General features: G+C 44.8%; 1 protein-coding gene across 20 annotated transcripts in view; it reads right to left on the reverse strand.

The window, feature by feature from the left end:
- The window catches only part of YEATS2 (YEATS domain containing 2), a 92,389-nt gene that overhangs the window by 2,575 nt on the left and 75,710 nt on the right, over positions 1–14,104 (reverse strand). For 12 of the 20 annotated variants that reach the window (XM_036348175.1, XM_036348171.1, XM_036348177.1 and 9 more), the window contains 9 exons: positions 10,192–10,320; positions 9,518–9,616; positions 8,070–8,172; positions 6,872–6,945; positions 5,468–5,547; positions 4,656–4,857; positions 2,584–2,888; positions 1,756–1,830; positions 739–812 (listed from right to left, as the gene is read on the reverse strand). In XM_036348175.1, the coding sequence (XP_036204068.1) occupies positions 739–812; positions 1,756–1,830; positions 2,584–2,888; positions 4,656–4,857; positions 5,468–5,547; positions 6,872–6,945; positions 8,070–8,172; positions 9,518–9,616; positions 10,192–10,320 (1,141 nt within the window). Of the gene's footprint in view, positions 1–738; positions 813–1,755; positions 1,831–2,583; positions 2,889–4,655; positions 4,858–5,467; positions 5,573–6,871; positions 6,946–8,069; positions 8,173–9,517; positions 9,617–10,191; positions 10,321–14,104 lie in introns of those variants that run through there. The other 8 variants (XM_036348174.1, XM_036348173.1, XM_036348172.1 and 5 more) reach the window with 7 other exon arrangements.

Genomic DNA, 14,104 nt, shown 5'->3' on the forward strand with positions numbered 1-14,104 from the left:
GATGCCACATTCCTGTGAAGTCTGACCTCGTCCTCTGACAGGCCTCTTTACGTCTGTCCGCAGTCACTCTTACAACTTTATCACAATGAGATAAAATATTTGTTTCCTCTGAAAGGAATGCCAGGATGTGGAACAAGGGCCTGGCTACCATTCTGTCAGGGCCCAGGAAAAGAACAAAACTCAGTGTCCCAATCAATGATAATGAGAGCGGCAGCAAGCTAGTGGGGAGCCTGTGAGTGGGCTTCGCAGCCAGGAAGCTCTGGGTCTGCCTCTAGGTTTATCATGGATGTGTTGGTAAAGCCAGGGAAGATCACCTTACAAAGCCAGGTTTCCCAATTTCCAAAAGGGGACTATGGGCTTTGCAATGAAAAAAAAAAATCAGGTAATATATGGATGCCTGGCCCCAACATCTGACATATAATGGACACTGTTACCATCTTTAATTGCAAAGAGCTGGTAATTGTCCAACCCTGGAGCATAGCACAGCCCTACTGAACGGTATCCACAGAGCCGTGACTGGGTAGATGCAGACTCTGGGCAAATCTGAGCTTCCACCACCAACAGATTTTCTCAAAATAACCAACTAGAACCTGGAGTCTGTCTGCCTCTGAGAATGTTCCAGGCACGGACACCTCCATCTCCTCCTGGACTGACTTAAGTAGAAAACATCTTACTGAGCAACTGAACGGTCAGGAAGTATCTGCAGGCCTGACACCATGGGCGCAGGGAGAGCGGTACCTGTGGTGGGATGCTGCCTGGTATCCGACCGCCAGCGCCTGCCTCAGGATGTCACTCACCAGCTGCTCTGTAGCCTGCAACAGAACACGCTGTTACTCTCGCAACGGCCACCTGCTCTGGCAAGAAGGGCTAGATCTGACCCCAGCCCGTACCCTACGCCTTGGAAACAACTGTGCCTAAGGGTCAGAAGTCCTCAAGGAAAAATTAAAAGTGGGAATAACAGACCACAGAGTAGGCCACAACGACAGAAGCCACGACGCCAAGTGGAACGGGGTGATTCTCAATCAGGAGTTGTTTTAAAGGAAACAAGGGGAGGGTTACGTGGCACCCTCTGCTGCGGGAAGGACACCAGGAAAGGAACAGCTGAACCCGGGCTGGGCTGGAGAAGGGCTACTTCTCTGCTGTGTTGTGATCTGTGCAGGAAACCCAAGGCACTGCCTTTGTCACCTCCTCAAGCAGAGAGAGCACCGACTCTCACCTCCAACTCCTTAAAAAGCACTCGAAGTAACACTAAAAATATCACAGTGACGTCAGGAAAGCAACTCTTACTGGAGATAGGTTTACACTTAGAAGAACCATACTTCACTTCAAAGTCTGAAGACAAAAAAGAGAAAACTTTAAGCCTGAATACGGTGAGAAATCTTAAAACTTGTGGGCCTCGCCGGTTTGGTTCAGTTGGCCTATAGATTGAAGGGTCCCAGGTTTGATTCCAGTCACCGGCATGTACCTCGTACCTCAGTGGCAGGTCGATCCCCAGCCCCAGGCCAGGGTGCATATGGGAGGCAACCAATCGATGTGTGTCTCACATCAATGTTTCTTTTTCTGTCTCTCCCCATCCCTTCCATTCTCTCTAAAAACCAATGGAAAAATATTCTTGCGTGAGGATTTACAACAACAAAACACGAAAGAAAACCTTGTCATCTCTGTTCTGTTTGTCCTTGTCCCTTACCCTCAACAGCTTGCCACCCGTCCAGCCTGCCCCACCTGGCTGGCGCTCTGCTGCCAGCAGGCACCCACCTTTAGAATCATGTCCTCCACCACCGACGCATACACGTTCCTGTGAAGCGCCACGGGCTGCAGGGTGACCCCAATCTGGAAGAGCCAAAGGAAGCATTAGCTCCTATCTGCACATGAGAACAGCCTCTTTAAACAAAGCACATTTCTCTGATACCCAAGGAGATGTCCAGCTGGAAAAGATATCCTATTTCTCACGATTCTAAGTGATGGTTAAAATGCTATTATAACCCCACATTTACCCCCACATCCTCTTCATGGGAGACCGTGATCAGGATTTGCCATGAATCCCGACAGTGGGATCAAAACACTGGAAAGTCTGGACTCAGACTAAGGCGCTGTTTGCAAAAGGTGGTGTAGATATACTTGGAAATAGTGCCTGGCTGCGTTTTTCACTTCCTCCTGCAAATGACAACACACACTGCCTTTCCCTGTGGGTCCTGAGTAACTGTAGGTGCAGATGCTGGACAGCTGCTGAGCTCTCAAAGGGGACAGCTGCTCTCCTGTGCCATCAGGCGCATCTGCACCGCAGACAGGGCACCGGGGGCTATGGAAATGCAAGGGGAAGCTCACCCTCTGAAGCCTGACTTGGAAAGATTATGATATGCCTCCTCACGAGAGAAAGGTGTTTCTACTGAGGCAAATGAGAAAAAAGGAGATGGAAAATAACAAAATCTACTGCCTTTGCTTTAATTCCACGCTCAGCAAGCACCCTTTTCACGTGTAATTAACTTCTTGCCCAAGGGAAACACAGCCCGAGTTTATCAGGTGAACGTCCGGGCATCTCGCATCTGGTTTGTGATCTAGCGTCACACAAGCCGCAGCCCCTACCTTCTGTGTGATGTCGCCAATAAACTCAGCCCCTGGTGTTGGTGGCAGGTAGAATTTCATTTCTTCCTGCTTCTCCTCCTGTTCTTTTTTGACGTTTATCTGCAATGGCTCTGAGAGGTTGAGGACGTCCACCTCCTCCTCGTTCTCCGGCTCTCTCTTCTGAAACTGCTGGAGGTCCTCTAGCTTCCGGCACAGGTTGTCGGCAGAGGAGAATGACGATGGGCACTCTAAAGGAGAGGTGATCAGTCTCAGAACAGCTGTGGTGACCAAAGAAAAGGACTTGCCACTTGGGTAAGACCAAGGGCCTGAGACCCAGAGAAGAGGAGTAAGTATCAAGGGAACTGAGCGTCTGGCCCTAAAATGCGATGGCTCTGTAATTATGAGAACTAGTAACTCATGAGGTAGACAAGCAGAAGGCACCCTGCTAGGTGTATGTTGATAGCACTGCCACCTGAGACGACACAGCCAGTACATAATTCTGACTCATACCACCCAAAACTAGACCATCTCCCCATCCCTCAAATATTAATGACTAATTTTTTTCACATTTTTAAATGTGGAAAATTTAGAAATGTGCAGTGAAGAAAATGAAAATCACCCATGTTCTCACTGCTCAGAGAGAAGTGCCGCTATCATTTTAGGTACAGCTCACACCCAGTCTTTCATAAGCTGATTTACACAAAACCTAACAAAGAGCATTAGCACTTCAAGCCGGCAGGGGCTCTAGGCATGTTCCCGTGCAGCAGTCGCCAACCGGTGGTCCGTGGACCTCTGGTGGTCTGTGAGGTCGAAAGGTTGGCGACCGCTGGTCTAGCGCACCCCCTCACTCTCTGGACGAGCGGGTCAGACCAGCCATGGGATGGAGGAGGAGCACCTTGCTCCTGGCTACTTCTGCTTTACTGACTGGGCGCCCACAATTCATCAGTCATATTAACGGGGATCCCATTATGTGTGGAGCATCATGCCTTACATTTACTACCAGTGAAGCACAGAAGTAACCAACGTGGTCTCTGCTCTCCAGAGCTTAGCTGCATAAATATGACAAACCCCTAGGCTCTGTATTAAGTGCTGCTGGAGATCAGGGCAGGGAGAGGTCGTCCTGCATTGGGGTCTTGGGAAAGCTCCGTGGGGGAAATGAGACTTGCACTAAGTCTTAAAGGACCCTCCCCACCCTCCCTGTGCTCCAGGTTTCCTCAGACGGGGAGGCAGAACTTCTGTTTTTCTACAGAAATGGGGTTTGGAGGAGAAAACAACCCTTCCTATTCTTTAAAAAAAATTATATATATATATACATATATATATAATTTTTTTATTGATTTCAGAGAGGGAGAGAGAGATAGAAACATCAATGATGAAAGAGAATCATTGATTGGCTGCCTCCTGCATGCCCCCCACTGGGGATCGGGCATGTGCCCTGACCGGGAATAAACTGACCTCCTGGTTCATAGGTTGACACTCAACTGCTGAGCCACACCAGTCAGGCAACCTTTCTTACTCTTTAAGGTGAAACTCAAAATATTCTCCCAATATATCTTTTAGGCACTGATCCCTCACCCCACAACACAGCTGCTTATGTTTTTATCATAAAACAATTCATTTTATCTGCAACACTGTTAGTTGTTTATGTCTATACGTCCTCCCAACGCTGGGTGGTACATTTCCTAGCCAAGTCCGCAGATGAAGTGACAGATAAGGCAGTGTCCCCAGATTCAGGGAGATCGGACCCGTCTAGGAGGGTTATAAGGTCACAAAGGAAGAGGTCACTTCTGCCTGGAAGAAAGGAGGTGGATTAGCACAGTCTTCCAAGAAGAAATGGTGCTGAGGAGGAGACTCCTGAACACACAGTGTGCCTATTGTATGACCTGGGACAACACTGCTGGTGGGACACGGCACTTGGGCATAAATAATTCTACAGGGGCTGTGTTAAGGGAGGGCAGAGTCACAGGGTCAGAAGTGAGCAAAGGCTCCTGTTCTCCACGGTAGCTCGTGGAGTCCTGAGTAAACTGCAGGGGTTGGAAGAGATGAGCGTGTGCCAAGGGGACAGGCCTCAGGCTGCTCCCCTGAAGGCTGACCTGGCTCGCTGTCGATCTGCGTCAGCACGTCCTCAATGGAGTCTCCGTCGCTCCTCAGGCTCTCGGGATCAGGTGGGGTGTAGCCGTGGCAGCGACACCAGTGAGCAATGTGTTTGGTTTTCAGGGGTGTCAGGTGGTGAAATCTGGGGTTCTTCTCCAGTATTTCTTGTAAGACCTTTCGCATTGTCATTGCTCTTTGCCACTTAAAAAAAATTTTTTTTGAATCATAACCAAATTCTTCAACTTAGTAGTGTTCAAACAAATCACCCAATTGTAAATCACCCTGCTAACTTGTTAGAATCATTTTTTTCTAAAGAAAACAATCTGTGTTAATCCTCAATTTAAAAAAAGGGGGAAAGAACTTTTACCTAGTGCTTATAAAATAAAATGGCTCTCCTCAGTGTAAGTTGGCCTACAAGGCGTTTCACCTGGTCTCAACCTATTATCTCCCACTTCCTCTCCTCCAACCTCCCCCAAACCCTTTGCAGTGACCTTCTCATAGCTCCCAAGCATGCCTCTGTACACCCTGTTTCCTCATAACCCCACTGTCTGGCACTGGAGGTACTCAATAAACACTTGACTGAATTTTAATATACTGAAATTCATTAAAGAATTTTGTAAAAGTGTTTACCAATGCAAAAAAAGAAAATGGACCTTCCAAAGGCTAGCTACAAGTCTTGAAGAACGAGCTATGTAACTGAGGAAAAGATTCTATCACCAAATATTAACAAAATAGGCTTCACATTTTATCGCTGGTCCATAAGACAAGCCTTGTGGAAGCGGGCAGAATGCACACGGTAGACATGGGTTACCTCGGCGGCTCTCCTCTTTCCGATGTTCCAGCCATAATACTGCTGCACAGACTTGGCAGAAAAACAGCTGGCATCTTCACCTAGAAGGCACAGATCCAGCAAACTCTGAATAAAACCATGATTTAATTCAAGCCTTATTTGTTGGAAGCATGTCCCAAAGTTTCTTTAGACTTCCTCATTGAAGTATGTTCCTTACCGGGCAAGTTCAGATGCTTCTCCTTAAGAGAAGGCATCTCCTTTGTGCGCATTCAAAACAGCACCCTTCTTTGGTAGAGAAAGGTAATCCACTGGCTGAAGCTATTAAAATAAGTGGAAATAAAACTCCTCCAGGAGCCAGACGACCCGAGACCTGGCTCTGGCCGTGCCCTTAACTTCGTGGGCGGGGACCTGGCGTCACCTCTCTGGGCTCCAGTATTCTCATCTGGAGGACGAGACTGCTGGGAGAGACGGTTCTGAACTGCCTTCCAGCTCTAATACCCTGAGGCATTTGTATCTAAATTTTTAAAAAAAGATTTTTGAGTGATTTTTTCTGCTGGGCTAGGAACATGTTATTGAAAGTATTCTTTGAACTGCCTCAAAATGACCCCTTAAACTTCAACCACGGAAAAAAGATACTTCCTTTGTTATTACCGTTGGGAGTAAAATGAGCAGGGCAGTCTGTACTCGGCCTACCATTCTCACACTTGCATGAATATAGTACGCTCATGTGCTCCATCCCTTCCCTCTAAATGTTCAGGGTGATCTTGCCCAAGTATCACAGGCAGCCTGCCCTCAGAAGAGGCTGCTACTGTCAGAACACCTGTGCTGAGAAGCCAGCTTCAGTCTGGCCAACAACGGCAGCAACAGGGCAGACAATCATGCATTTCGCAGCGACAGTGAGTGGAGGAGGGAGGATGAGAGGCCTTGGAGTCAAACAGAACTGGGGCTGTAGCCAACTTCACCAACCACAGCTAGTGACCCTCTGCAGTTACTTAATTTTACTACCCTTGATTTTCTCATCTGTAAACAGAGATGACAGCCCACAAGAGACTGATTAAATAAGACAGTAAATGCAATGAGCCTGCAGAGTCTGGCACATTGTAGGCAAATGTTAATTTCTTTCCTTATAAATAAATATTAAAAACGAATGCAGCTTTAATGATATACATAACACATTAATGATTTATATACAAAAAATGTGAAAAATTCCTCTTGCAGGTCAAACACTAAAGACAGTAAAAGACTAACTAGTTGACCAAGATACTATGAATTCTAAAACCCTGTAAATGAGCTATAGCTGTAGCCAAACCTCTAAGATAACCACTGCAGTATGAATTACAGTACAAGTGATTAAGTTGACTCAATATCCCAAGTAGTTCACAGCTTTTAAAAAATGCACCCATATATTTAGTATAAGTGTCTTACTTTTTGCAGTGATTAATGGGATCTTCTTTACTACTGCCGTTAAGAGTTGCTGGATAGTCTCTAAATGGTCTATCCTGAGAAGGAGAAAAGAAAATTGAGGTTGTAAATGCATATAACAGTTTCTAGCCATATATACACATAAATTTATATACTTATTCCCCCTTTCTGAGGGAGTTAAAACTTAAACTAATTATACAGGCAGTCTTTCCTTCCATAGACACCAGTCTCTATAAAAGGAGATCATTCTATACTTACAAAGAAAACATCAGATTAAATAAACAGATGAGACCCCAGGAATGGCAAATTATGCAAATAGTAGACATTATTTTACTTATATTTGTAAATAGCCACAGAACCTTTCTGCATGGTGACTGCCATTAGAGCAATAAATCCTGTAATAAAAATGCCTGTCTTAGTGTTATTCCAGTTCAAAAGCTGTCTACTATCGTGTGAAAACGGCTAATTTTCTACTGTCCCCAGCAGTCTGAGATACATCAAAATATATGGTCAGAGATGGGCACAAATTTGGAAACTGGAAAATCATATGAAGTTTTTTTGGTCTGTTTGTTAATCCTCACCTGAGGATATTTTTTTCATTGATTTTGGGGGTGGGGGGGGAGAGAGGGAAGAGAAACATCAATGTGAGATACACATCGATTGGTTGCCTCTTCCCCCACATGCCCCAACCAGGGCCAGGGACCAAACCTGCCAAACCCAGGTACGTGCCCTTGACACAGAATCAACTCTTTGGTGCATGGGCTGATGCTCCAACCACTGACCAACACCGGCCAGGGCATGAAGTGTTTTTAGAAGCAATGAGTGCGTATGGCCCATGAAAAGGCAGCTATTTAGGCAAGTACGTGGGTACTTGGACAAAAAATGTGTACACACCTGAGTAATTACATCATGTGCAAAGTATATACATGCTGGCAAGCGCTGGAGGGAGGTCTGTAATTCCACCTGAGGCTCCGGAGACAACAGGTAAGGTGATGCCTCAGGCCCATCAACGTGTAAAATGGAGACTCGGGAGCTGTGCATCAATACTTGATCATCACACGGACAGGTCTCCACCCGGCAAGGGGCTTAGTAATACACACCCACAACTCTACACACACTCAACTGTCCCAGGCATGGTTTTTTAAATGTTTCAGGAAAACATCCAGAGCACAACTCTCTTAGCAAGGACGGAAATAATTACTTAATAGCATAGTTCCCCAGCTCAGAACTCTCTTCTGTTTTCACTGCTGTCTGACCCTCCTGAGTGAGGCAGCTTGGCCCAGGAGTTTCTGGTTCAGTCTTCACTACAAGGGAAGAGTAACAAAGAGAGAGCTGTTAGGGAGCAATGATGGAAGGACACGTGCAGGCAGAAACAAAAGCCCTTCGTGGAAACCCAGTGAGGGAAGTGCCGCAGCAGCTGTGGTAGGGACACGGTGGGGGCCTGAGATGGCGCCTGTCATCACAGTCAGCAGACAAGGGAAGAACTGTTAGCTTTGGTCTTGTGGGTCTGTCTCAACTGTCCCCTTAGTCTGGCATGCTCCTGACTCTCCACAGCTACAAAGTCTTCACTCTTTTAAAATCCAGGTGACAATCCATGTCCATACAAAGTCCTATCCCCCTCCACACCCACCAACCCTGATCAGACATCCTAGACCAGGGGTGGGCAACCCCTGGCACACGTGCCAAACATGGCACGCCAGTAACTTTTGCTGGCACGCGAAACTCTCTCTTATAATCTTACATTTACAATTTTTTTCTTAATATCGACGTTTTTATTTTTCAGATAAATTCAGTGTAGGTGCATCTTAGATAAATAATTTTACATAACAAGTTATCTTAAAGACCATAGACATGGATTGACGAGAGGGGAAGAGCAATTTCTATGCCTCTGCCTTAACTCTCCCTGCCTTCCTAGATCCGACCAGTGTTTTGGTTTCATCCATATACGCTTTGTTCTCAGTGATGAATTTTGTTAAGTCTCGTAATAGGAGTAGCCTGGCGGATGAAAGTAGCTCGTGCATATCTCTGAAGGTCACGAAATATAAACCTGATTTAAAATCTCTGTCATCAGTGATGCAGCAGCGAAAGTCCCACTGATAATATCAAACGGAGTCATAAATTGTTTTCTGTTGGACTATCAGTGTCATGTATACATTAAAAAATAAATGTATTTTTCATCATCATATACTGTGTTTTTGTCGCTCAAATGAATTTTATTATTTCTTCAAGGTTCTTCACATACGTACACCTTAAGAGATATCAAGTAGGTGTAATATGTTCTCGAAAAAATTAGGGTTGGCACGCAGAAGAATTTTGAGTCAGAGATTTTGCTGGTTTTGGCACACACTCACAAAAAGGTTGCCCACCCCTGTCCTAGACTGAAACATTCCAGAATCCATTTATCCTGCATTTATCACTCATTACTTACTATCTCAGTCAACTCTCTTCAACATGATTACACGTTCTTGAAGGGCAGAAATGATGCTACATCTCTATGCTTCCCTCAATGTCAAGTCTATATGTAAACAGTAAGCATTTTTGAGGTGGCTGATCCACAGATGCTGAAAAATATTTGGGTTGTAGACCCAAGGGACTCATTAATGTCTTGCATAAAACCTGAGGGCAGATATACTGTGAGAAACTACATACCTTTTGTAACAGCTGCTGGAGCAGAGCTGGGGACAACTGCAGTGGGGGCGGCTACCGGCAGGATGGTAGGTGATTTGTTGGCAGAAAACGACTGGACCACTAAAGGCAAGAAAGGGCAGGGGAGGATATAATAAAGGAAGTATTGTATAATGAGGACGATCTAACAGATGAGAGCCCAATTTAGACTAACAGCACAAGACAATCACAGTGCAACTGAAATGAAGGTCCTTTTTAATAGTGATTTTGACAAGGCAGGCTATTTACTATTAGTACTAGGGTAACTGAATCATATCCATCAACTGTGAAAATGGGGATTTGTCATTAAGAAAATAAAAATCCATTTATGAAGTCTCATAAATGCTTATAGTGCTCCTCCTCTATTCAACTTTAGAAATGGGCAGCTATTAGAAGCCACAGGCCCCCTGGGTTGTACGGTCAGCCCTAGAGTTGGTGCTCTAAAATAGCAGTCGCCAATCGGTGGTCCACGGATCACTGGTGGTCCGAGAGGTCCAAACGGTTGGCGCTGCTGTTCTAGAGCTCAAGGTGCCAGGGAGAAGGTGATAGCCAAAGGCAGGCTGTGCAAGGGGGAGCAGTCACCACCTGACAGAACATGGACTTCCCCCACGACAGACCTGCAGACAACCACAGTAGGACAGCCCTGCTGAAGGACTTACCTTTATTCACGGGCATCAGTATAGTCTGCACACCTCCAGATGTATTTACACTGAGTGGTTTGAGCTGGCTGGGGATGGTCAGGACCGCCTGCTGGGGATTGGATTGACTGGAGTGAATCTTTAGCAATCCTAAAATAAGTTGGAAGATAGGGCCAAGCTGAAGATCAGATGCTTCCTTGAAGTTCCTGCCCTCGTGAGCATTTATATTTTCTCACAAGAGGAAGTTCTTAGGACACTCACCCTTTCAATAAACAAAGAGCTGAAGCATGAGGCCATGGATGTGACAGATTTCACAATGAAACAATGGTGTGATGATAATGATTTATTTTTGCCTCACAATCACAAATACAGAAATTTTTGGAAAAGCAGAATAGAAAAGAAAAAGTCACCTAAAGTTCTACTACAGAGACAACCAGTATTGAACATTTTGAGAGTTCTTTTTCATGCTTGTTTTCTATGACAATTTATTTTGTATATAGCTGTAATACGTACAAATCTGTATATAAAATTTATATTTTGATTTAGATAACTGCCATTTTTCTGCCATTAAAAATCTCCTCTGACTCCTGACTGCCTATAGAAAGTTTCCAAAATTAGTTTCAAAGCATTCAGAGTCCATTTTCATCTGGTCCCAACTGACCTGCATCCCCTCATACCATCCCTGTGTGTTAATACCTCACTCTGTCTACTCGCTGTCCCTTACAAGCGCCTATCTCTGTGCAGCCTCTATTTGTCAAACACCAGAGATTCTCAACTTGGAATTTTAGAAAGGGTCATCCTCCCCCACTTTCCTTTAAAGGTTGTTTCCACATTCCCATTTCCACTACAGAACTGTGCTAGGCATTCAGAGGGCCAGTAAAATACAAAGGGCGTTGCTGTGAGAGAGCACAACAGGTACAACACAAACCCCTGCTATAATGTCATTACTTAAAACAGCATCAGCAGAGAAACCAAAATGGCGGCATAGGTAAACACCGGAAATTGCTGCCTCGCACAACTACTTCAAAAATACAACTAAAAGACAAAACAGACATCATCCAGAACCACAGGAAGGCTGGCTGAGTGGAAATTCTACAACTAGAAGGAAAGAGAAAAGCACACTGAGACTCAGAGGAGGTGCGGAAGTAAAGTGCAGAGGTACGGAGGCACATGTGGAAAGGGCTGGCAACTGAGAACACGGTTGTCTTTTTCAATCGGGAGGGAGTCTCAAGCTCCCAACTGCTCTGAACTCCAGTTCCGGGTGAGTCTCTGGGGACCCAGACTCATACGGGGAGAAACTGGACTGTCTGGCATTGGTCGGAACTCGAGGGCGGCTTTCTCTCAGAGGTGCTTGCAGCGATTACCGGAACGCTGAGACCCGGGGAGCCTCTTAGGGTAGGACTGAGGAGCAACCATAGCTGCTTGCTCCACCCTGTTGATCCCCTGAGACCCCGCCCCACCCAAGCTGTGCGCAGAGGCTTTTGCATATCAAAGGCCTGGCCCTCTACAATCTGAAAATTACCTAACAAACTGCAGCTGGGTCAGAGAGGCCCACAACTTCCAAAAGAAGGCCCAAGGCCCCACAGCAGCTTGCATTGCTTCACAGCTGGGCCTCATCTGGGCATCTCCAAACCCCAAACAAAGAAGAGGAATCTGCAGATCTCTCCATAGCTCCTGCTGGGTAGCCTCAGGCAGAGGCTAAATTAGTACCTCCTTAGAGTTCCACCAGCCAGTGTACCCTATGGTCAGAGTGGGACCATCCAGATTACAACTCCTCAGATCCATAAGGGACATATTCAGGGGGCAGACTCAGTGAGCACTAAAGCCCCGCTGAAGCAAGTCTTGCCCCAGAAGGGTATCTCCAGCACAGAAGTTCTCCCACTGTAGACACAGCTGATTCTCATAGCCAATTGGCCTGGAGGTCAATTCCTCCCAGTGATACCTACAACAATCAAGGCTTAACTACAACAAGACTGTGCACAAAGCCCACGAAGGGGTTCACCAAGAGTGTCCACCTCAGGTAATTGGGGAGGCTGAGCCACTGGGCCCTATAGGACACCTAACACAGAAAGCCACTCTATCAACACAGGGAAGCATAAAAAATGCGGAGACAAAGAAACAGGTCACAAATGACAGAAATGGAGGAAAGCAAACTACTGGATATAGAGTTCAAAACCAGACTTATAAGGTTTTTCAAGAATTTTCTATAAGCCGCTGATAAATTTAGTGAGACCCTCAAGAAATCTAGTGAGACCCTTGAGGTTATGAAAAAGGACCAACTAGAAATTAAGCATACACTGACTGAAACAAAGAATATTATACAGAGTTCCAACAGCAGACTAGAGGATCCCAAGAATCAAGTCAAAGATTTGAAATACAAAGAAGCAAAAAACACCCAACCAGAAAAACAAAAAGAAAAAAGAATCCAAAAATACGAAGATAGTGTAAGGAGCCTCTGGGACAGCTTCAAGTGTACCAACATCCAAATTATAGGGGTGCCAGAAGAAGAGAGAGAGCAAGATATTGAAAACCTATTTGAAGAAATAATGACAGAAAACTTCCCCTACCTGGTCAAAGAAATAGACTTACAAGTTCAGGAAGCACAGAGAACCCCAAACAAAAGGAATCCAAAGAGGACCACACCAAGACACATCATAATTAAAATGCCAAGAGCAAAAGACAAAGAGAGAATCTTAAAAGCAGCAACAGAAAGAAAGTCAGTTACCTACAAGGGAGTACCCATACGACTGTCCGCTGATTTCTCAACAGAAACTATGCAGGCCAGAAGGAAGTGGCAAGAAATATTCAAAGTGATGAATAGCAAGAACCTACAACCAAGATTACTTTACCCAGCAAAGTTATCATTCAGAATTGAAGGTCAGATAAAGAGCTTCACTGGTAAGAAAAAGCTAAAGGAGTTCATCACCACCAAACCAGTATTATATGAAATGCTGAAAGGTATCCTTTAAGAAGAAGAAGAAGAAAAAGGTAAAGATACAAATTATGAACAACAAATACACATCTATCAACAAGTGAATCTAAAAATTAAGTGAATAAATAATCTGATGAACAGAATAAACTGGTGATTATAATAGAATCAGGGTCATAGAAAGGGAGTGGACTGACTATTCTTGGGGGGGAAGGGGTGTGGGTGATGCGGGAAGAGACTGGACAAAAATTGTGCACCTATGGATGAGGACAGTGCGGGGAGGGGAAGGACAGAGAGTGGGGTGGGAACCGGGTGGAGGGAAGTTATGGGGGGAAAAAAGAGGAACAACTGTAATAATCTGAACAATAAAGATTTAATTTAAAAAAAAAGGAACAGCATCAGCAGCTAAAGATACTTTAGCAAGCGGAAAGCAGTTGCTTTAAGGAAAGGAATACCTGAAGTACTTTCTAGAAGAAAGCCTTAAATAAAAAAAGAAAACCTTTTTTTGCATTAGATGAATGTTAAACCAATCGTTATAAGTACTTCTTGAGACATGCCACCGGAGAGTAAAACAATGACCTGATATTTCCATTTTATAAAAAAACACATTTTTATTTCAGAGAGAGGAAGGGATTGATCTACAACCCAGGCATGTGCTCTGACCAGGAATCGAACCATGACCTCCTGGTACTTGTGTTGATGCTCAACCACTGAGCAACACCAGCCAGGCTATTTTCATGTTTTTTAAATTCTTTTTTATTAAAATATTACATGCTTATCAGTTGAAAATAAAAAGTGATAACACGCTTATAACTAAAAATAGTCATTTGCTCTACCTCCCTAGCATTGTCTAGTTCATCAGTAGCATACACTTAAAAAATATATATACATATATATATTTTTTTATTGATTTTTTTACAGAGAGGAAGGGAGAGGGATAGAGAGTTAGATACATTGATGAGAGAGAAGCATCAATCAGCTGCCTCCTGCTGGGGATGTGCCCGC

Source organism: Myotis myotis, unplaced genomic scaffold, assembly GCF_014108235.1.
Source record: "Myotis myotis isolate mMyoMyo1 unplaced genomic scaffold, mMyoMyo1.p scaffold_m19_p_2, whole genome shotgun sequence".
NCBI lineage: Eukaryota > Metazoa > Chordata > Mammalia > Chiroptera > Vespertilionidae > Myotis > Myotis myotis.